This window comes from Aplidium turbinatum, chromosome 1 (assembly GCF_918807975.1).
Source record: "Aplidium turbinatum chromosome 1, kaAplTurb1.1, whole genome shotgun sequence".
NCBI lineage: Eukaryota > Metazoa > Chordata > Ascidiacea > Aplousobranchia > Polyclinidae > Aplidium > Aplidium turbinatum.
In genome coordinates this window covers 37,540,508-37,565,188 of record NC_137472.1, presented here as the reverse complement: position 1 = coordinate 37,565,188, position 24,681 = coordinate 37,540,508, and the positions used below count along the sequence as shown (strand labels likewise).

The window sequence follows — 24,681 nt, the reverse complement described above, 5'->3', positions numbered from 1 at the left end:
CCATCAAGTTGCTATCAATTATCTGTCTAAAGTTGTAAACCAAACCAACCAAATATTGATTTTGTGATATTGAAATGATTGAAAGCATTTTGTAGGCACTTGGCAACACTAATTTTAATTTTTATTGTTTTGATAAATGTCACCACCACCTGAGACCAAACCATTCCTGAATAGTGAATACTGAGCCAAAAAACGTGTGTCTTGACTCTTGACTGTGGAGAAACGGCATCGATTTATCTGTGGCGTCCAACTACAAACTTTATTTTGTGTTTTTTGGTGTTTGCTCATTTTTGACTGTAACGAAAGTTAGCTGTGCAGACAACTTTTGAGCGGTCCCACGAATTCAACAGCTGAAGAAGATTAAAGCAAGGTAGGCTATCAGTGTACGTTGTAAGATACTAGTTTAAAACATAACACATTCATATAATGGATTCAATAGATGTTTTTCAAATTTTTTTGAACCTTTTCCAATTAATCAGACAATGATTCGAAAACAAATAAAAGCATAGGCCTATAGTTTAACTGGGTTTTACTAGTTTTTTTTTATTTGCTTTTTGATGGGACAGTGAAGTAATTGTATTTGACGTTCATCATCATCACTGTCAGCCATTGTTGTTCCACTGCAGGATAAAGGCCTTCCCCATATCTTTATAATTTTGTCTGTCTTTGCACGTTTGTGTCCAGTGTTTGTCGAATTAATAGAGTTCGTCTCGCCATCTTGTTTTCTGTTTCCCTCTTTTGCGTTTATTGTCAAGCGGTATCCAGTCATTTGACTTTAGAGATGAATAATTGAACATTAATAGGCTATTCAGCCTTGAATTTGTGGACAAAAATGCCGCATGTACATGTTTGTCATCAAAACTATTTTATCAAAAAGTTTAACATTACCGTACCTACAGAGAAGCTACAGTGTTACTGTACTTGTGTGGTTTTCGTGCATAATTGCAAATTTTTAATGGAAGTTAGTTTCAAGTTACGGGATTGAAAAGTAGCATTTTGATTGCTAGATTTAACAAACCGTCAGCTATAATCAAATGTTTTATTATGCCGGTACCGTACGGTATATATTCAGAACAATTTTATGAGCATAGTACACATTTTATTGGTTCTGAAATTTACTTAACCTGTGGGGAATTGTTGGCTGCACACAATCTTTTTTAAAACCTCAAGTTAAAGTTAAATGTCCTTTTCGATTGCAGTAGATTCTCGACTCCAACAGCAGAGTGACAGTTCAGAAGTTACTGTCAATCCAATAGTTGCCACGAATGTTCTATTCTTACACTGTTAATTTAACTATAAAGATTCTTAAATAACTAGATTTTCAAAACTAATTAGGCTACTATTAAAGTCCTGTAAATTTATCCATGTTTATATTTACCAATGTGAATTTGAAGTGTATATATTGAAAATTCCATCCTGTTTAACAAAAACTGCTAAATAAACTTTTGGCAGACTTGGTATTTATTGGACCACAGTACAGGTAACTAAATAATTCTACGCATGTGCCAGGTCGCTATTTTTATATCTGATACCATCTTGAAATTAAAATTTCTTGTTAGGTAATATGGCTTCTGGTATGATGAGCAGTAGTAGCAAAATTCTTCAGAGTGAACTAAAGAATCTTCAACAGCAACCGGTTGAAGGATTCACTATCGGATTAGTAAACGACAGTGATATATTTCAATGGAAAGTTGGACTTTATGGACCACCTGACACCCTGTATGCAGGTGGCTATTTTAAAGTAAGTTGCTATCTCTTTTTTCTATTTTCTATTTCAAGATACAATATTTTTTAGACAGAAAAACTTAAGCTTTAAATACTACTAGTGTATAGCATTTGCACTTAACAAGTTAACAGTCAGTGAATAAGAACAGCCAGGTTGGTAGGTATTATACTTAACCATGGCCACCTAAAGATATGGCCTGATTTGTCACATTTTGCAAAAATTTCCCGATTTTTCTAACTTTGGGCAAACGTTTAAATAAATTTTTCTAAAAATTAGATTTTTACGCTTTCTTTATTCTTTTCCCCAGATGACACAATAGGTTTTAACATCCTCACATGTTGAAAATCAAAGAAAATTTGATTTCAAAGATTTTAGTCAGACTGTTAATTTTCAATAACAGTCTGATTTTGCGTTTTTCAACTTACTTTTTCTCATTTACTACTGCTTCCCCAAGGCAACAAAAAAGTTTTATGTCATTAGGAAACCGCAAGAAGTAAAAACATCTCAAAAAATGTCAGCCAAGCACTAGCAGTAGCTGTAATCAAAATGTGACAAATCAGGCCGCATCTCCAGGTGGCCATGACTTAACATAAGGCATTGAATCGCCAGGTACTTAACATTCAGTGAATAAGAAGCCGGTTTGGTAACTATTAGTTTTTTCTTATAAAGCTTTAGCCAGTGGCTAAAGATAGCCAAAGCCTAATAGCCACAATAAATGCATCTTCTAACTTCTGCACTTTTGTTGAAATAGAAAATTATAACTTTAAGATCTACACCAAAACACCAAGTTACTACTCACTAAAAACTTTAACATTGGGATCACAAGAAAGTTCTTTTTCAAATAGAAGGTACCGTACAGTATTATATTACCGGAAATTTCACAATAATTTTTTTTTTTTGCAGGCTGTTATAAAATTTTCTCATGATTATCCGTATTCTCCGCCAACATTTCGTTTTCTCACCAAGATGTTTCATTCCAACATTTATGAGGTAAATATGTTAAGATACTCTTATTAAAGTTATGTAAAGTCAACCAAGAGATATTCCATACTGATTTGTTGCATTTTTTTAATAAAAGTTAAAGTTTGGAACTTGCAAAGATGATGGCTGATTGGCTGCTTGCAGTACACTGGGAATTGCCCACAATTTCCATGCAGCCATATCCTTATAAGTGCAAAGTGATAATGTGGGCGCATAGCCACAAGAGTTAGGGGTGGAGGGAAAAGCCGCATCCCTGCTACAAAATATCTGTCGCCAATTTTGGCAAGTTGTGAATTGTTGTGTTTTCAAAAATATATTTGCAAACACAAGATTTAGGAAAACTTTGTTTGCACCCCTAAAACGTTTTATTCTCCTACGACTACGTGTGGACGACCACACTATTTTTATAGTTTCAAAGTTATATGTTTTAATTATTTAGAGTATATGAAAACTATACCATTGTTACCATTCTATTGAGAAATTACTCCAATCAAACCAACTTACATTTCAGAATGGCGAGGTGTGCATTTCTATTCTCCATTCTCCTGTCAATGATCCTCAAAGTGGAGAATTGCCCTCGGAAAGATGGAATCCAACACAAAGTGTCCGGTAAGAAAGAAGGATGTTTTATAAATGTTATTGCAATTACGGTTGTGATCTTTGTGCTACTGAGGAACACAGTTTGTGCTTTTAAAATTCCATTATTGCTATCATTCAACAAAAATAATTTTGTGCTTTGCTGCTCTGTGTTACTTTTGTGGTCAAGAAATATTGTATTTTAGCACCATACTGTTAAGTGTCATCTCACTGCTCAATGAGCCAAACACGTTCTCACCTGCCAACGTTGATGCGTCCGTCATGTATCGTCGATGGAAGGAATCGAAAGGCGCTGACAAGGAATATGAAGAAATCATCAGGTAAATGTAGAGCCTAGCATTCATGAATCAGTTCATTATCATACTGTGTAATACAGTAGTACCGTAGGGCTATAAATATTAGTATGAGACCAGTGTGTCGTCTAATTAGCGCTTAAATGTTTATTGCTAGCGTTTTTTTTTGAATCGCTGCTGTAACTTTTTTGCGTTGTCCCGAACAAACGAACTTATTTTCTCGCTTCCTTTTTGTTTCAGAAAACAAGTAGACGAATCGAAAAAAGATGCAGAAAAGGATGGCATCGTTGTCCCTCTTACTGTTTCGGAGTATTGTATAAAGACCAAACCACCAGGCAAGGAATCAAACTCTTGTAACGAGATAGCTGAACTCGGTGTATCTTCCGACGACGAAAGCAGCGACTACATTGAAGATGAGGAGATGGAGGATGATGGCGATCACGGTGGCGGCCACCATGAAGCCTGACGTTGTTTTATAGCTTTTTGTTACTTGCAAAGTTAAAGCCGAACTTTCTTTACGCCAAATTCAACATTTTCAGTGTTATGGGTGCCTCTAGCAAGTAGAGCATTGAGCATGACATGTGTTTATTAGGTCTCATTGTTATGTTGACATATTACGAAGTCGGATTTTGTATCTGTGGCAGATTTTTTAAGCAACATCTCTCGCTGCTACTGGCTGGATGGAGGTGATTTGTTGCAGTTGTATGTCTTGGTACTTTCCTTAATTGTCACGAGCAGTTTGTTAATGGTCAGGGCATGGTTATGGAACAGAACAGCAAGTTTTCATGTTTTTACTCTGCAAAATCTATTTCATGTTTTATGGCCTACCTCTTCCACAACTTCCACTGTTAATCTTTTAAGAAGTTAGAAAATGTTTTAGCGCTGGGACTGAAGTATCACCCAGTTAAATTAGCGTGGCATGGAAAAAACTTTAGCACTTTATTGAATATATTCTCCCGAATTCTAAACTTTATAAGTATCCTAGTCACCAATACAAAGAGCATTAAATTGAGCTCCAATAGTTGCTCATTTCTATTAATATTCCTTAGTGTGCCCTGCTCATATTTAAACCAACTGTGAATAGATGCTCGTTTTATACTGACCCTTTTGAAGTGCACGTTGTAAATTCATCTCCACAGGAGGCTTACATATGTGGGACCTAGCTTCACGATGGGGTGGGCAGCGTGCAACAGATAGACACAACTATTCTTGGTCATCCTTTATGTGGTTGTATCTATACATGTTGTAAACAAATTGATGCGGTACCCTCTTCACCTTTTGTCAGTTGAGTTATGGCAACATACGTTTTATTATGCAATATTTAGCCAAATATAAAGTCTAGTTTCTGACCTTTTTGAAATAAGCTGTTTGCACGAAGTTCATCATTTGCGGTTAAACAATGATGTGCTCAACCGGCTTGCCTGCTTCCAATTTGATGAGCTTTTAAAGTGGGTGGGCTTATTTTAGGTAAAAGAGATAACTGAAGCTAGCCTGCAGGACCCGCTTGTACTATACGACTGTCCTTGGTTAACGTGAACATCCAGCCTACTGAAAGTTATCCCTGAGAGAATGTAAGTCACGAACAGAAGGCTTCGACAAGAAAAAAATACAGTAGAATTCGCCTATAACGGCACCTCTAGGGGATTGCAAAAACTGACGTTATAGCCGAATTGACGTTATAGACGAACTACCGCAAACTATTCCAAAACTGTCTTTTGATTAAAGAAAGAGGTGTATAATCCAGTCAGGTTTACTGTGTACCACCAAACTGACAAAAGTCACGCAGAAAATACAGTAAACAAAGAAATTGTTTTTTAAAAAATAAAACCTACAGCGAAAGGTACAGGAAATTTGCGCAATACAGCTCGTTACATACAGTAGTAGAGAAGTTCATTGTTTATTAGCAAAAAAGGCATTAATCTTCAGCTGTTTAGGTTTTGACACTGCTTTTTACACGTGATGGTTTTTCACGCGGGAAAAAAGTTAATTAAAGTCCCTGCTGCGAACGACGTAGCAAAATAATGGGAAGACATTTTGCAAGCAGCAGCGCTAACTGGATTAAAAGACTGACCGTTCGTGGTGAAGGTGATGGCTTAAAGTGACGTTATAAACGAACAAAAGACGACTGGTTAGTGGTTACCAATGAAGGGTGCCGTTATACATACGAATTGACGTTGCATAGGCGATGCTGTTGTAGCCGAACTACAATGTACGTAAAAGATAGGAATTCTGCTGGGACCTAGCGAAATGTGACGTAATAGGCGAATTGAGTCTCACAATGGAATTCAATTTTATTTTCCATTGCTAGCGCCAACATGTGGAGTACTATTAAGTAAACACACAAATTTGGCACCAACAAAAAAAAAAAAAAAACCAAAAGGCTGAAAATATACATCGATAAAATACTATAAATTTTGTTATGATAACCTGCATTGCGCTATGAGTATCAGGCCTGGGTATTCAATGCATGCTTACAGTGCTGGATTAACCATTAGGCAAAGTAGGCACGTGCCTACAGGCCAGTCAAAAACTTAGGCCACTTTAAAATCAGTAGAAAGTTAGTCATGTTTTCAAAATAATAATGTATAAAATCAACACGTTTTATGTTACCATCGACCAATTGAAGAGTGCACTACAGAAACGTAGCTTATCGATGCATATTCCATGGTGCTGTAGAGGTTTGGGTTTTTGACAGTAGGACTCCATGTCTGTTAAAGACATCGATGTTGCTGTTGCAGGTCTGGTTGGTGTGTATTCAAAGGACTTGTCTTCCGACTTCCCATCAGAATTTCGTCAGTTTATGTGCTGATGAAAGAGCAAAGACGCGATGAAACAACAGCAACAGGAAGTGCCCAGAAGATGAATGCTGCACACTACTGGTGTTCATAATGCATTTCCGAACACTGAAGTAGCACTTAGAATGTACTTGTCTCTAATGGCGACACTGGCACTTTTGTGTATTGAAAGCGATCTATTGACCTCCAAAAACTAGTTAACGCGTTTTCAATCGCAAAAACGCGTAAAGTTGTTATTTAGTTAGGCATATGACCAATTTTTTGCACGGTACCCTGTGTTATAGTTGCAAAAACGATCTTTGTGACAATAATAATTCTAATTTTTTAGTTGGCAACCCTGATTTTCGGCCACTGATAAAATGTGCCTACAGGCCAGCAGACCCTTAATCCGGCACTGCATGCTTATGATTACTTGTTAATTCAACTACCCATATAGCCTACTTGCTTTAAGTTACACCTAGCCTACTGCAAAGGCTTTGTTACAAAAAAACCCAGCTTACTGCTAACATTTTGAGCAATAGCCTACCAGAAAGTAGATTAGAATTAAAGACATTCTTAGCCGGCTGCATAGCCGAGTGGTGAGAACACTAGAACGGCAATCGAAAGAGTGCCGGTTCGACACCACTCAAGAGCATGCGGCTGTGTCTGTGGCAGGACACTTGAAGGCATGCCTGAAGGTGGACACGAAGATTGGCTTCCTTGCCTTCCCGTCCACTTAATCTAAATCTTCAACCACCGAGTGTAAGCCGGGATACGACAAACAAAAAACAGACATTTTTCTCTATTTCATCAAGTTACACAACTAGAATTATTATGTATTCCAAGTCTGTGTTAAAGTGGCTACCGCATCCGTTGCCGTTATGCTTACCTGTATGTAGTCGTGAGGCTTATCGTATTCGTCGGGTTTATATTGACCAAACTATGCAAAATTTATTTTCGCCTGCAGTAAATTTTTCTTTTTTAAGCGTAGTTTTAAACCAGGTTTCAACTGTGTTTCCAAACAAGTAAGTTATTCTTTAAAGGGCGGGGAAACCCAAATTAACTTTTTGCGAGTTTTTTGTTTCAGCGTGATGTCATTGTGTACACCAGGCGTTTTAGCAGTAAAAAAATTCAAATTTTGTTGCCCTCGTCTCGCTAAGGCCGCTTTTGTTTGATACCCGTTTGCGAGGTCTCGTTGCGCATCAAGGTGTGATGCTGTTCGCTGTGACGTCACAAGGTACATATTTTTGTAGCCAAAAGTTTAAAACCAGACTTGATTTATGACGATTTTTGCATTACTTCAAAATACTGCATCAGATATAAGATGATGCATAAAGATGATGCAACTGAAACAACATCTGATGCATTATTTTGAAGTAATGCAAAAATGGTCATAAATCAAGTCTGGTCTTAAAATTTTGGCCACAACTATATGTACCTTGTGACGTCACAGCGAACAGCGTCACAACTTGATGCGCGCGAGACCTCGCAAACGGGTATCAAACAAAAGCGGCCTTAGCGAGACAAGGGCAACAAAATTTGGATTTTTTTTTGCTAAAACGCATGTTGTACACACTGACATCACGCTGACACAAAAAACTCGCAAAGTTAATTTGGGTTTCCCCGCCCTACGCAACATTTGCTATCTGTCTTTTGAAGCTGACTGTACCAGCTGCTGCAATACAAAACTTTCTGCAGTTGGAAAGAAACCGTAAGTTTAACGCGCTACAAACTACCGCCCTGGTAGCAAGGCCGGATTTAGCTGATGGGGGTCCGGGGCACTTTTAAATCGGACGGTCCCCGTGCAAAAAAAACATTTTGCTCCTTCGGCGGGAAAAACCACCTCTACGTCTACAGTAGTATTAATCCAGCTTTTTTAACAAGCATTAACCCAGCACTGCACAGCATTTTGCAGAAACTTCTAAGACTGAAAGAACAAAAAAAATAACACAAAATTACATTTTTTCCACGTAGGGGGCCCTTCAAAAGTCGGGGGGCCGGGGCACCTGCACCCTCTGTCCCCCCCCCTAAATCCGGGCTTGCCTGGTAGTGTCATGAGAATAAGGCAATCGCTGCAAGCCTTCGTGTCCCCTTCTCTAGATATCCCTGCAAAAAGGTTGCAAAAGAGATAAAAATGCAAAAAAGTTATATTTAATAGTAAATTAAGGAGAAAGATTATAATTGTTACAATATGTATAAAACATTAAAGCTACAGTAGCAAAGTAGTTTGATGATACGAACTTTAGAACGAAAAAAGAGGTCTGGCAACACTTCTAAAAATACGGTTAGTGTAGCCCAGCACCAGTCAACTTGTAATTTCACAAACAATTTAATGACAAAAATACCTAATTTGCACAATTTAAAGTTGTATTTTATTGACAATTTATCACATCTCAGTCCAGCATAGACAATATGTTATATGATGGAATTTTCATTTGAAAACCTACTTTTTGTCTTCTCTTTTTTTCCATATTTTTTCGAAATTTCACTTCGTGTTTCCTTGGCAAATGTTTAAACAGGATAAAATTGTATCTTTTCCCTTGAGTTTAGTTGATCTCCAGGTCCTAAATTTGCACAAATCCAGTTGACTTGGACCTGGAGAGCAAAAATCTCGCAAAAGAAGAGCTTCTGTTTATCGTAAAATGGTAGGCTACTTGGTATTGATAGTAATTTAATAAACTTTGGCATGATGATCTGCATTGTGCCATTACAGTATCACCAGGAGTGGAAATTTATTGCTTGCTCATAGTTAGCCTACTTGTTAATTGAACTACCCGTAGCCAGTGGCGTAGCCAGAAAAAAAATTTGGGGGGGGCCAAATATTTGATGAATTGAAAAGAGTAACAAAGTGTTTGATTTAAGCCATCGCCAGTTGATGTGCAGTGGCGTATCCTGGTGGGCTGAGCAAGGAAAAAAATAAAAGTGGTGGGGGGTTAGAGCGTGCCGAAGGCACGCGTTTTCTAGGGGGGTCCGGGGGCATGCTCCCCCGGAAAATTTTTGAAAATTTACACTCAAATAATGGATTGTAGCGCTTTCTGGAAACACTTAAGGTAATATTTGTATGAAGTTTATTAGCAGATAAACAGCTATTAACTTATTAAAGGTAGCTCTTACACACGAACGGCAAAAACTGCGGCTAAAATTAGAGAACACCAAAAACTCAGCTACACAAAAACTCAATAACTAGCCTACAGTACATAAAAACCCAACAGAGTAAACCATTCTAAACTTGCTTCCACAAATTAGTTCAAAGAAACGTAAATCGCGTAAATTTTGCGCGATTTACAATTTGCAAAATTTATTGGTGTCTATCTGTGTGTCTAAAACAAGTCCTGGGGGGTGTTAATAACCAGATGTCTTGGAAAACGTCATAAATTTCGACAAATTTTATTACATTTTCAACAAAGAGCTCAACTTCGGAATCCAAAGTTGGAAAATTTGGGGGGGGCCATGGCCCCTTTCGCCCCCCCCTGGCTACGCCTATGCCCGTAGCCTATACTTGATTTACATTACATATGGGCTTGAGAAAACAGTTTTTGATTCAACGATCTCTAGTGGATGGATAATTTGCAGACAACACTTTAGCACCAAGAAACTTCACTCTGTCAATCTCAGTAACCTGGCGTACGTCTATGGTTGAAAGCTTATTTAAGTAGGCTATGCGTATTGCCTAGGGCCTATAGGCCATTTGTTTGCATATGAATAAAAAACTTTCTTAGTTCTCACATGACGTTTTTCACAATCAAAACTATGATGCGTCTTGTTATGCGGTCCGGGGGTTTTATTGACACCAAGCGCAAAATATTTTTTTAATGCGATGGAAACATAGGCGTAGCCAGGGGGGGGCGAAAGGGGCCATGGCCCCCCCCAAATTTTCCAACTTTGGATTCCGAAGTTGAGCTCTTTGTTGAAAATGTAATAAAATTTGTCGAAATTTATGACGTTTTCCAAGACATCTGGTTATTAACACCCCCCAGGACTTGTTTTAGACACACAGATAGACACCAATAAATTTTGCAAATTGTAAATCGCGCAAAATTTACGCGATTTACGTTTCTTTGAACTAATTTGTGGAAGCAAGTTTAGAATGGTTTACTCTGTTGGGTTTTTATGTACTGTAGGCTAGTTATTGAGTTTTTGTGTAGCTGAGTTTTTGGTGTTCTCTAATTTTAGCCGCAGTTTTTGCCGTTCGTGTGTAAGAGCTACCTTTAATAAGTTAATAGCTGTTTATCTGCTAATAAACTTCATACAAATATTACCTTAAGTGTTTCCAGAAAGCGCTACAATCCATTATTTGAGTGTAAATTTTCAAAAATTTTCCGGGGGAGCATGCCCCCGGACCCCCCTAGAAAACGCGTGCCTTCGGCACGCTCTAACCCCCCACCACTTTTATTTTTTTCCTTGCTCAGCCCACCAGGATACGCCACTGCACATCAACTGGCGATGGCTTAAATCAAACACTTTGTTACTCTTTTCAATTCATCAAATATTTGGCCCCCCCCAAATTTTTTTTCTGGCTACGCCACTGGATGGAAAATAGGAAGCTATTGCAAAATTATATTTTGGAATGTGACAAGTGTAGCATTAGGCTACAATCAGTGGTTACAAAAGCTATTTTCAGTTATAAGATTAGGCTAATTAGTTTTTCTGAACTATCAAAAGTGAGAAAAGCTGACCGGAAAAGGCGATCTGGTAATCCCTCTCTGCCTCTGGTAGGCTACTAAGACACTTCCTCAAATGGACGATCTACCCGGGTCTATCTAGGCCTAATACAGAAGCAATCACTAAGAAAACAAATCAATAGTTTTTTCCTCAAGTGTAAACCTTTAAGCGTAAATTATTTGGCTAAGCTAACACTCACAACAGTATTTCAATAAACTTTAACATTGCTTATTTTAGACATTTCATTATCATTACGTTCCTTCCTGCTACTGCACATTTTGCAATACGATATAACAATTTCATCTATTAGCTTAACTATAATCTTTCATTTCTGCCTCAAAATAATATTCACGACAGAAAATTCTATATCACAGTAGGTAATTAGCCTACATCAGGGATGTCCAACCTTTTATTATAGTGGGCAGCATTGTCACTTAAAATACTTCAATGAGTCACAGAATCTATTAAATTTCAAGAAGAATGGGTACATAAATTAACAATTAAAAACCATTAATCTCATCTTTGAAAATAAAAACAAATAACACACACATAGAAAGAAACAAAAATTTATTTCTACAATATTTTTGACATTGCTTTCCAGCTAAGATATTATCAACATTTGCATTAAAGGGCGTTGTCTTGATTCTTAGGATGTTTGCTAAGTGTTTGTCGGTCAGTCTGTTTTATTCTGCAGTTTTTTATGTTTTTCATGGATGAAAATAACTGCTCGCAACAATATGGGTTGCCCCACATGCACAATAATTTTCTGGGCAAACTAACTAATTTATTAAATTCATTACATGAATGTAATTTTTGTAAAATAAAAGCAGAGTGTGTTTTCTGTGGAAAGTTTTCAAACTTTCTCAACTTTGAAGTTCAATTAGTTTAAGTTTGAATTCGGGTGGCGCTTTATTACACTAAAATCGTCGTCTTCGTCGTGTGAGCGTCTGGGGCCGAGGGTCTATCCTTTTACCACCCCAGATTCACGATGTTCCCGGACTACACTGGAAGGCTACTAGAGAGCAGCCAATCTTTGGCAGAGATGTACGTATACGCCGCAAATTCTACGCCACATACATGCGGCGTAGACTTTTTGTTTACGCTAACGCTTGCGGCCACATTTTTTTGGATAGTTTGCGCTTGAGGCTACGCCGTAAAGTTTTTGCGTTTTTTTAGCGCATAGCGTCAACGCATACTTTTTAATGTATTTGTTTCGCTACAACACGCCAATACCTTACAGCGCTGCAGTTGAAAGAATGTTTTCAATGGGCAAAGGCGTAGCCTATTGGAACCAAAACACAGCAAAATGTCAGATGAACACGTTCAGATGCTTGTGTATCTTCATGAAACTTCAAAATAAAACTTGTTTGTTTCGAGTGGTTTATACCGTGTGAATGTTTGGCACCTAGCAAACAAAGTTTGTTAGATTTTCAACAGGTCCTTGAAAGGCCTGCCTTTCGTTTTACTGCATTACTCCCGTTGATTTGTGTATTCGCCACCTAGCGTCGTTTCCCCTTCATTGTTATCGCTGATTTGCAAATGGCAACACTCACCACGAGATTGTCTATAGAACTTTCGAGACGTTTTCGTTTTTGCTGCTAGTTTGCCAGCTAGCCGAACTTGTTAGTTACTGTAGTTTGTGACTGAAAGTTGATTGATTGATGTTTATGCTTTGTTAGCTGCTTCTCTGTTATGTATTTCTACAGAACTTAAGTTTGATAACTGCTATGGTAATACTTATTTGCGTGTAGGCTGAATTCCATATTTGCAGCTTGCTATCTCTCAAAGTTCAACTTACTGGTGAGCGTACTTGTGATGTAATAATGTTTTGTATAACTGAATGTTGACTGTCTACCGTAAACAAACGTAACGTATCTCTGATGTGCGTAAATTGTTGTTAGGCTAATACTTCAAACTTAAATATTGCAGAGTCAATCACTATAGAATCCTTCGCGTACAAGTGCATCATTTGGCATTACTGATCCGGTCATACTACCGGTATGTTTGTTATTCTGAATTGTATGATCAATTGATTTGTGTCGTGAATTGTGGATTCATGTTCACTACTGAATTATTGACCAATAATTTGTCAGCCTAATGGAAATTAGTTCTCGTGAACCGATCTTAACTAGGCCAAGTGAATTGCCACGTTTCTTTGTTTTTTAATGATTATTGACCTAGCGTTATGGTTGTACGGTACGGTAGCCTACGTAATAATTGTGTAAGGTAACATCGCGAATTTATTTATTCAGTGCGTCATTGGCCAACCTGTGGAACTTGTGTACCGTACAGTGGATTGAGAACTGTTTGTCAACAAATTTGGTACGTTTATCAGTTCGACTGTTATGCTTGCTGAATTGTGACTAGTGTCTTATGTTGTGTTATTTCTTGACAGAAAAACCGTATAAACTTCATTGCTGCGAAGCAGTCATTGGAAACCGAGTGATTTCTTCAAGTTGGCGTGCTTTAACAGTTGCTCAGTCCTGCCGGGTGGATTAGGAAAATCGTGACGTCACCGGCGCAATTAACTACCGCACCTGTTGTGTTCGCGTCGCACACAACATCGTTTTTCAAATTTGGCATCAAAGCTTGACCATCTTTGAACTGAAGCTGATTTCGTCAATCGAACCGAACTGCTGATCTTCACCAACCTGACGATCAAATTTGCGTTTACTTACCTAGTTCCCATCAGTGTTACGTGACATCTCTCATTTGCTGAAGTTAGCTTATGCTGTTACGAAGCGGATTTGCATACACAGCTATGGATTCCAAAGCCGAAGCTATTCAACAAGCAGCTGATACTTTGAGAGACAGCTACAAGCGTGGTGAACAACTGATGAGCAAACGTGAAAACCTCACAGAAGTGCAGACTATCCTGTTAGAAATTGACAAAAATTATGCCTCTTTAATGGCGCTTTGTGTCGATGTCCCTGAGAATGAACAAATTCCAGGAGGCCTTTCAACTAAACGAGATTACATTCAAGGTAAAGAAGAATTTGCTGATAGAGTCAAACAGTGGTTCTCGGAATGCGAGAGGACAGACACTAAAACTCCTCCACTACGCTCACATCACTCGTCCTTGCGTACTCATTCCCATCGCTCCAAATCCGGAAGCATTCGGTCATCGAGTACAATGTATAGTTTGCGTCAACGTGAAGCACATGCCAAATTGGAACTAGCTCGTTTGACAAAAGAACAGAATGATGCCAGGCGACGAGAGGAAGAAGAACTAGTTCGCATGGAACAAGAGAAAGCTCGCTTTGAACGTGAGAGAGCCGAAGCTGAAGACCTGCGTCAAATTAAAGCTGCTGAAACTGAAGCCGCACTCTGGCAAGATGATTCTTCTTCGGTTATCAATATTGGATCAATGACACCCGTACGATTGCCACAGCAAACCTTCACTCACAAAGACACACACCTGGAACCTCTGCGTCACGGTGATGAGCGGCACAAACAAGAACCAACTGCAACATCTGCAGGAATGCCAGACCAAAAGGTAAATTACCCTTGTTATTATACTAGCCGACAACCTGATCTTTCAGAACGACTTCTACCTAAACCAGATGTTAAGAAATTCTTTGGTGACCCACTCGATTTCTGGGCTTTCTGGCACCGTTTTAAGTCCCATATTTCTGATTGGTTGACACCCGACAGGAAGATGTCTTACCTCATGCAGCACTGCTGTGATGCAGTCTGTGAACAAATAAGGCACCTTGCCGATAGCAGCGAAGGTCACAACTGCTATGATGAAGCGTGGGAAGAATTGAAACGGAGGTATGGCCAACCACACGTTGTTGCGCATGCTTGCGAGGAACGCTTGAGAGCTGTTACCAGAATTTCTCACCACGAACCCGAACAATTGGAGAAGTTGTCCGTCCTGTTGAAAAGATGTTGTTCATCATTGAGCTCAAACACCGAAGCTTCGAACTTGGATACCGTGCAGTTTATCACCTGCCTTGCAAATAAGCTGCCAGCGTCTCTGAAAGAAAAGTGGGTAATTGAAGCTCTGAAAATCAATGATGACACTGGAAAAGTGGCTGGATTCCAACATTTTGCTGACTTCATGACGAACGAATCTAGGATTGCCAATTCAATCTATGGCGTGAAACTCTTTTCATCAAATGTCGACAAACTTAACAAGCCTGACACCAAAGGGAAACAAACGGCTTCACTGTTTAACGTAGTGACAAAACCTACTGAACGATCCGGACAGCTCCAAGTTGGCAACAAGCGACTCATACAATGTATCCTGTGCGATAATACACATTATTTGCAACACTGCAAAGAGTTCAAAGCCAAATCCGTCACTGAACGGGAGCAATTTGTAAGGAAGAACAAACTGTGCTTAAACTGTCTTGGACCAGATCACATACGTGCCGACTGCAGAAGCCGAGGTAAATGCACTGAATGCGGAAGCTCATCACATCATTCTCTGTTACATCGGTATCTGGTCACAACTGGAGAACACGTCCAGAGACGACACCCTAACCCCATTGCTAATAGAAATGATAGCCAGCCAGATGATTCCGGAAGAAGACCATCAGCAAGGAACACAAATGAAGTTGTAGAAACCTTCCATTCCAGAACAAGCAACTCGGCAACTTACTTGGACATCGTTCCCGTACGTGTGACAGGAGAAGGAAAGGTAATACATACTTATGCTCTCCTAGATTCTGGTTCAAACCGCACCTTTTGTGAACAAAAACTTGTAGAGATGCTTGAACTGAAACCTGAGCCATCTGGTGACTTCCAGGTGCAAACACTGTCTTCGAGTGGACCATATTCCTTCAGTTCTTCAACTGTAGCGTTGAAAGTTCTACCAGTAGTTGGCGGCGAAGTGCAAGAACTGACAGATGTGATCGTCGTTGACAAGATACCTACCAAGCCAACTCCAGCGCCTTCTCCGGAGTATCTGCAAACGCACAAGCACCTCCAAGGCATTGACTTGAAGCAACTGGACCATGGTACAGTTACACTGTTGATCGGAAATGATCATGCTGTCGCCCACCGATGCATTGAAAGCCGCTTTGCACCTAACCCGAAGCAAGGACCTGATGCAGTCAGGACACCCTTAGGCTGGTTGCTTAGAGGTACTCGTCCGAAGGAGAAAGGCTTAGGCAATTTCGATACTGAATCCGACATTTCAAATTTTCTTGTCCGTGGCATGAAGTGGCCCACCGATGTAGAAGACTTGTCCGATTTAATAATTACTGATGAAGGAGAAACGTTTTCTCCAACAGCTGACACCGACCTTTATGATAAGGAAGGTCTAATGAATCTGCTACGAACCCACAAGGAACTGCTAGAATTTGGGTTTAATTTCTCGAGGGAAGATCCCATAGCTTATGACATGATGTCTCGTCATCTCGAACATGTAGACGGCCATTATCGCTTACCATTGCTATGGCGTAATGACACCGTCGAGCTTCCAGACAGCCGTGACATGGCTCTACGACGACTAGATAGCCTGAAGAAACGCCTACAACGTGACAGCGCTCTTCATGAAAGGTATGCAACACAAATGCAAATCACCTTGGACAAGGGCTATGCTGAGATCATTCCTCAAGACGAAGTCAACAATGACTGCCGCAAGTGGTACATACCTCACCATCCTGTACTTAACCCAAAGAAACCAGACAAACTGCGTATAGTCTACGACTGCGCTGCAACGTCATGCGGAAAGTCACTAAACGACTTTCTGATGAAAGGCCCAGATCTCATGAACTCTCTTGTTGGCGTCCTGCTGAGATTCCGCAAAGGACGTATAGCCATAATTTCAGACGTGGAGGCAATGTTTTACCAAGTCAGGATCTCACCGCGTGACCGCGATGCCATGAGATTCTTTTGGTGGCCAAACGGAGACCTATCCAAAGATCCTTCGGCTTATCGGATGAAAGTGCACATTTTCGGTGCAAAGTCGTCCCCCAGTTGTGCAACATTTTGCTTGCGCGAAACTGCTAGAGAGCACGGGAAGTACTTCGACCCGCATATTGCTGAAGTGGTGATGAAAAATTTCTACGTTGATGACTGCTTGGTGACCGTTGAAAGCGAAGAAGCAGGAATCAAATTGGTCCATGATTTACGAAAGCTTCTCGGTATGGGTGGCTTCAGACTAACAAAATGGTTATCCACCAGTGAGAAGCTAATGAAGATGCTCCCCGATGAAGAAAAATCAAAGGCAATGCTTAACTTGTTGCCCTCAGAAAGCCCAAGAGAGCGCGTCTTGGGTATAAACTGGGACGTTACAAGCGATGAGTTCCAGTTCACAGTTGACTTACCAGAAGATCCACCTACAAAGAGGAAGATGCTGTCCATAACCAACTCCCTCTATGACCCACTTGGATTTGTCTCACCTGTCATACTTGAGGCAAGGCTCATTTACAGCGATGTTTGCCAGAAGAAGCTGGGATGGGATGAGGCGGTCGACGAATCTAATCTGAAGAGATGGATTGCCTGGAGGAACAGTTTGCTCCACCTGAGAGACATCAGGATTCCTCGTTGCTACAAGCTGAAAGTCAGCGGCCCGCCTCCTCAAGTGCAGCTGCACTTCTTTTCTGACGCCTCTTCTGTTGCCCGGGGTGCAGTTTGCTACCTGCGATCCATACTACCTGACTCGAGTGTAATCTGTAGTCTTGTGATGGGGAAGTCACTTCTTCCAGGTCCGGGCAGACACACGATTCCACGCCTTGAACTGGAAGCGGCATTGGATGCTGTTAATCTCTCCCGTGTTGTGAAGCAAGAGTTAGAGTTACCTGATTGTCCATGTCTATACTGGACAGACTCTATGATTGTGCTGCAGAGCCTGCTGGCTGACAGCAAAAGGTTCCCTACCTTTTCACGAAACCGATTGCAAAAAATCTTGAACCATACCAAAGTGTATGATTGGCACCATGTCGACACGAAGCAGAACCCTGCTGACCAAGCATCAAGGGGCATGACGGCCAAAGCCTTGATGCATTCTGGGATGTGGCTCAATGGCCCAGATTTTCTGAGGAAACCCCCAGAAGAATGGCCCAATCAAACCGCTCAGCAACCACAATCTGAAGATATCTTTGCTGCTTACAAACCAAAGAGAGAAATCGAAACCTTTACTGCTTCTACGACTGAAAGCCAAGGAACCAACAAGTTAGTCTCCTACTTCTCATCTCTGCGCCGACTGAAACTATCAGTAGCTTGGTTCCTGAGATTCAAATCGTACTTACTGATGCGCATGAAGAAAGAAACCCAGATTACACTGAAAGGACCAATCAGTGTGCCAGAACTTGATGAGGCAGAAATTGAGTTAATCAAATACGAGCAGCGTCAGAGTTTTCCTGCCTGGATCAAATCTCTATCCAAAGGAGAACACCCAAACATGCCCAAATCCAAGAGGATCCCACTCGAAAAACTCAGCCCTGTCCTAATGAAAGATGTTCTACGTGTTGGCGGACGAATCGACAGAGCCGACTTACCGTTCGAAACGCGACATCCTGCTATCATAGCTCCAGAGCGCCACTTAACGGACTTGATAATTGAACATTGTCATACTAACGAATCGAAGCACATGGGTGAAAGCCATACACTGAACAATATTAACCGAAAATACTGGATAGTTAATGCCAAAGTTGCGGTTAAAAGGGTACTTGCAAGATGCCTGCCTTGCCGACGAAGGACCGCAAAACCTAGACAACAGCTCATGGCAGAACTGCCAGAAGCAAGGTTACAAATGTCACAGCCACCATTCTCACAGACTGGCGTTGACTTTTTTGGGCCGCTAAATGTCCGAAACAGACGAAGTGACATTAAGAGATACGGCTGCCTTTTCACATGTCTCACAACTAGAGCCATTCACTTGGAGGTGGCACCAGACCTGACAACTGGCGCATTCATAAATGCCTTGCGGCGCTTCATAGCTCGCAGAGGCCCCATCAAGAAAATCTTCTCTGACAATGGAACCAACTTTGTGGGTTGTGAAAGAATCTTGAAGCAAGCCATCGATGAGTGGAATCAGAACCAGATCCACCAGAGCCTTCGACAACAAGCTGTAGAATGGTCATTCAACCCCCCAACAGCCAGCCATATGGGTGGAGCCTGGGAGAGAATGATTCGCACAGTACGTCAAATTCTTATGAACATCTTACCAAAACAACCAATCGATGATGACACATTGCACACGTTACTTCTTGAAGTGGAAGACATCGTCAATTCAAGACCACTCACCGATGTGAAGCTGGAAGTTGATGGCGACTTACCTCTTACACCTAACCACTTGTTGAAGTTGAATTCTTCAGCGAATTTACCGCCAATGTTAAGCTGCGACAGAGATGGCTACCGACCACGTGATCGATACCGCCATGTGCAGTTTCTGGCAGACACCTTTTGGAAGCAGTGGGTTAAGGAATACCCACGATCTGTGATGTCAAGAGCAAAATGGCTTCACAGAAAGGAGAATATCCGAAGAGGAGACATCGTCCTTTTGATTGATGACTCTGCTCCCAGACAACGATGGCCACTAGGCAGAGTAATTGAAACATTTCCTGATCGTCACGGAGTTGTTCGTTCCGTAGAAGTGAAGACTGCAACCGGATCTCTGAAGAGACCAATATCCAAGCTTTGTGTAATTGTCCAAAGGGAAGAAGATGATCCAGATGAAGATGAGACACCAATAGACACCGTTGAGATTTTGCTGGAAGATCAGAGCGATGAGGAAGAGACTAAAGACTGAACTGTTACATGACAATAGACTGTTGAAAAACTTTTATTCATGAAAAGAATGACCCAGTTTGGCCCTTCTTTGGCCCGGGAGTGTTAGATTTTCAACAGGTCCTTGAAAGGCCTGCCTTTCGTTTTACTGCATTACTCCCGTTGATTTGTGTATTCGCCACCTAGCGTCGTTTCCCCTTCATTGTTATCGCTGATTTGCAAATGGCAACACTCACCACGAGATTGTCTATAGAACTTTCGAGACGTTTTCGTTTTTGCTGCTAGTTTGCCAGCTAGCCGAACTTGTTAGTTACTGTAGTTTGTGACTGAAAGTTGATTGATTGATGTTTATGCTTTGTTAGCTGCTTCTCTGTTATGTATTTCTACAGAACTTAAGTTTGATAACTGCTATGGTAATACTTATTTGCGTGTAGGCTGAATTCCATATTTGCAGCTTGCTATCTCTCAAAGTTCAACTTACTGGTGAGCGTACTTGTGATGTAATAATGTTTTGTATAACTGAATGTTGACTGTCTACCGTAAACAAACGTAACGTATCTCTGATGTGCGTAAATTGTTGTTAGGCTAATACTTCAAACTTAAATATTGCAGAGTCAATCACTATAGAATCCTTCGCGTACAAGTGCATCATTTGGCATTACTGATCCGGTCATACTACCGGTATGTTTGTTATTCTGAATTGTATGATCAATTGATTTGTGTCGTGAATTGTGGATTCATGTTCACTACTGAATTATTGACCAATAATTTGTCAGCCTAATGGAAATTAGTTCTCGTGAACCGATCTTAACTAGGCCAAGTGAATTGCCACGTTTCTTTGTTTTTTAATGATTATTGACCTAGCGTTATGGTTGTACGGTACGGTAGCCTACGTAATAATTGTGTAAGGTAACATCGCGAATTTATTTATTCAGTGCGTCATTGGCCAACCTGTGGAACTTGTGTACCGTACAGTGGATTGAGAACTGTTTGTCAACAAATTTGGTACGTTTATCAGTTCGACTGTTATGCTTGCTGAATTGTGACTAGTGTCTTATGTTGTGTTATTTCTTGACAGAAAAACCGTATAAACTTCATTGCTGCGAAGCAGTCATTGGAAACCGAGTGATTTCTTCAAGTTGGCGTGCTTTAACAGTTGCTCAGTCCTGCCGGGTGGATTAGGAAAATCGTGACGTCACCGGCGCAATTAACTACCGCACCTGTTGTGTTCGCGTCGCACACAACAAAGTTAGTTTACGCTAGTGTATGCGCTAATGCTGACGCCGCCAACATTTTTTACAAGTTACGTTGACGCATACGGCGTATGGTTTTTCGAACGTTTGCGTTTACGCTGACGGCGTCAATATTTTTTGTATGCGCGTACATCACTGGTCTTTGGTTTCATCATCCATGACACGCAGACCTTCCACTCCGTTAGGTGGCTTGAAGATGAAGCAGTCATTGATGATGTGGTCTGCGGTCTGTTTCTCGGCACCACATTCACAGGAAGAGGCCATCCCCCATTGGTGCATGGTTAAGCGGAAAAGCCCGACGCCCGTACGGAGACGGTTGAGGCGCACCCATGCCTGTCTTGGTAGTGTTAGACCGATGGAGCGTGTGTCGGCGTCGGGGATAAACGAATAGAGTCTGGTGGCGGTTGACTTCCATTCAGAACTCCATTTATGGTCCGCCGAAGCAGCCGCAGAGATGTCTTGTACATCAGCTTCGTTGATAAGAAGTTGAGCGGCTGGCACGAATGGGTGTCTTGATTTCAGTCGACGGGGGGTGCTCGTTTGGGAGAGCAGAGATCTTGTTGTAGAGAAGGTGATTAAGCTCCAGTGCACGTCGACCGAGGGACAGAGTGGCTTCTTCGCGACGAAGCTCAGCGGGTTGGATGCCAGCGAGAATGGAGAGATTGTCCAATGGTCCAATGATTGTCCAATGGACGCAGGCATACGGTCACTGTGCGCAGGGCGCTATTTATGGCAATGTCGATGTTATGGCAGTGAGCACTGCGGCACCAAACAGGTGCACAGTACTCTGCTGAAGAGTAGACAAGGGCTAAGGCTGCTGTACGCAAAGTGTCAGCCCTTGCCTCCCAGCTAGAACCTGCCAGGCGCTTGAGTAGCGCAGCGCGGAATGTGAGTTTCTTGCGCAGTGACACCAAATGGTGGCGGTATGTGAGCAATCTGTCCAGTGTCACCCCAAGATATCTTGGTTCGGGGCAGAAGGACAGAGATTTTCCGTTGTTCTGGACGTGTAGCTCACGATCAGCTTACCGATTATGGGGGTGAAAAGCTGCTGCCACAGTTTTGGTTTCGCTGAGTTTCAGTCGCCAGTTCTGGAGATAGGCTGAGAGAGTTTTCATGTCCTGGCTCAAGGTGTCTTCTACATTTTCCCACGACTTTGTGGAGTGGAGAATTGCCAGGTCGTCCGCATAAGCATATTTTGCGGAGACCGTAGTTGGCCGTAAACCGTAGACCAAGGCCGTAGACCAATTTTGCAGAGACCGTAGAAGACACCAACACTGAAATAAAACTGGGTCACTGAATAATTTTACTTCAATTTCAATCCTTTTGAAGTCAGAAAATCTGACTGTAAATTCTTCAAGCAAATCTTTAATTCTACAAGTAAACCAGTAATTCACATAACTTAGCATACCGTACTTTTCATAGTTTACAGAACAATCTTGAGCTTTTTCAGATATGATTTTTTTAGCATTATGCAGTGCATGCATATGCAGTGCTATGCATGCATTAGCATTTCTCCTTAAACTGTTTTATTTCGGGTAACAATAATTGAAATCTTTTTTGGGTGGCTGCTCTGCTGAGCCATCGGACTTTAGATATAATCGGACTTATATATAGGCTAATCCGTTTGCTCCCATACCATAGCCTACTATTACTAGGCTCCTAAAAACTGACTGGTACATTTTAATTAGGCTAAGATTCGAAGTCAAAATAGCCTTCTACTTAAAGTGAAAATGATTGGCGGCCGCAGGTTGGACATCCCTGGCCTACATCATCATAACATAGCATGATACCCTCCCGTGCCATGTATACCGGACGCTTGCATCATTACTCGATAATGAGCTGATGGATGAGCATTATTGCTATCTTATTTTAAAACTTTAAAAAAATTGGCCTTTCAGCAACAAAAGTGCACTTTTTTTCATAATCCTGCCCCCCGGTCAAAAACAATTCTGGCGCCCCTGGCGGTTCGTATTGCATTTTCATAACTTAATTTTGTCCATTTAGTGATGTTTGATGTCCAAATCATTCTTGGTCTACCTTTGTTTCTTTTATCGTTTATCTTTCCTTCTATTAATGATCTTTGTAACGAGTTTTGCCTTATTGTGTGTCCAAAATACATTAATTTTCTTCTTTTGACTATTTGTAAGAGAATTTTGCTTGAATTAAATTTGGATAATGCTTCATCGTTATTGATCTTTTGTTTCCATAAAACTTTTAACATTTGCCTGTATGACCAGAGCTCGAAGGCATCGGCATCGATCCGTTTTTCCATTTTTTGTGACACTGTCCAAGTTTCAGAGTTGTATAAAAGGGTTTACCAGACATAGCATTTTAATATTCTTTGACGAATTGATAAATTTAAACTTTGATTAATTAGGCCTAAAACACTTTTCATTTTTCCAAATATAGTTCTTGCAATTTCTATCCGTCTTAGAATTTCATGTTTACACCTCCCATCTTCAGTTATTAAATGTCCAAGATAAGAAAAAGATTTAACTTTTTGTTTTTTTCCTTGTCAATTATAATTTGGAGTAGGCTACGGTACTGAAGTGTCTGGTGATTTTGAGATTATCATTGATTTAGTCTTTTTAGCGTTAATTTTCATATTGAATTCTTTTCTAATTGAGTTAACATTGTCCAATATTTCTTGAAGATTTTCTTGTGATTCAACCAAAGGAACAGTATCATCAGCATGGCGTAAATTTGTTATGTTCAGTCTATATTTAGGTATATTTATTAACTATGGTTCAATCTGCCAACATTTACCCCTTTCATATCATCAATGCGTCGAAAAATCCTTTGTTAGTCGAAAAATCATTTCTTAGACATTTAGCCTAACATGCTTATTTTAGAATTTATAAATTAAGTTCTAAAATTTTTTTGAAATACTGTTGTGAGTGTTAGCCTAGACAAATGATTTAAACGTCTAGACTTTAGGGAAAAAAACTGTTGATTTGTTTTCTTTTTTCTAAATTACATTTATTTTCTTTGCATAGCCTACTTCAGATAAGACAATCAAAGCTTATCTCACAAGATAGAATTTTGTTTAATATTTTCAATAGCGATAACTGATAACATCTTGTCTGTAAAAAGTTAAACAATTTCAAATATTTTAAGAGTTTAAACGTTTTCCAATTTCTTTTTTTTTTTGTATAGGTTTAGTCCCTTTTGATTAAAATAATAATTGGAAGCTTGGTATGCAGTAGCCTAGCAACTAATATCAGCAGCAGATATGGTAAATGTGCTTTTTGATCGTTGAGGTTCTTGGGAACCTACGAAGTCAACATTAGAACTGTTGTTTTCCATTTACAATTGATTTTGGTGTCAAATTTGAAAAACTAAAACTATTTTCTTGTTCGTCTCTGCACATTTTTTGTAATAACCGAGTTTTACTAACCTTGATTTGTTTTCTGTCACTGCACGCTATGAGTTAGGCTGGTATAAGTAGCCTACTAGCTTACAGCACTATTTATTTGTTTTATTTATTTGCAATCAGACACAAAGTCCATAGAATTCAAATTTTTAACAGTCATCACACAAAATATCAGACTAACACAACATCAAGCAGGCTACATCAAACAACGTACAAAATACTGTTGTAGTGAATATAAAATGTAGAATTAAAATAGTAATCAGAAGACATAATATTGCGCAAAAGTGGATTAATTGATCTTTTGCAACGTTCTACAAATGCATAGCAATTTTTTCTTAAT

The 24,681-nt window shown here is 40.2% G+C and overlaps 2 protein-coding genes across 2 annotated transcripts; both read left to right on the top strand.

Annotated features, from left to right (window-relative positions):
- The first annotated feature begins 140 nt into the window (after positions 1–140).
- LOC145769303 (ubiquitin-conjugating enzyme E2 R2-like) lies at positions 141–5,007 on the top strand. Its single transcript, XM_082580895.1, has 6 exons — positions 141–370; positions 1,560–1,741; positions 2,630–2,716; positions 3,219–3,316; positions 3,490–3,624; positions 3,838–5,007. Exons 2-6 carry the CDS (start codon positions 1,565–1,567, stop codon positions 4,061–4,063), a joined length of 723 nt encoding a protein of 240 aa, XP_082437021.1. The 5' UTR covers positions 141–370; positions 1,560–1,564; the 3' UTR covers positions 4,064–5,007.
- An 8,787-nt stretch (positions 5,008–13,794) lies between these two features.
- LOC145765390 (uncharacterized) lies at positions 13,795–20,824 on the top strand. Its single transcript, XM_082577211.1, has 2 exons — positions 13,795–14,529; positions 20,328–20,824. Exons 1-2 carry the CDS (start codon positions 13,795–13,797, stop codon positions 20,340–20,342), a joined length of 750 nt encoding a protein of 249 aa, XP_082433337.1. The 3' UTR covers positions 20,343–20,824.
- Positions 20,825–24,681: the final 3,857 nt, after the last annotated feature.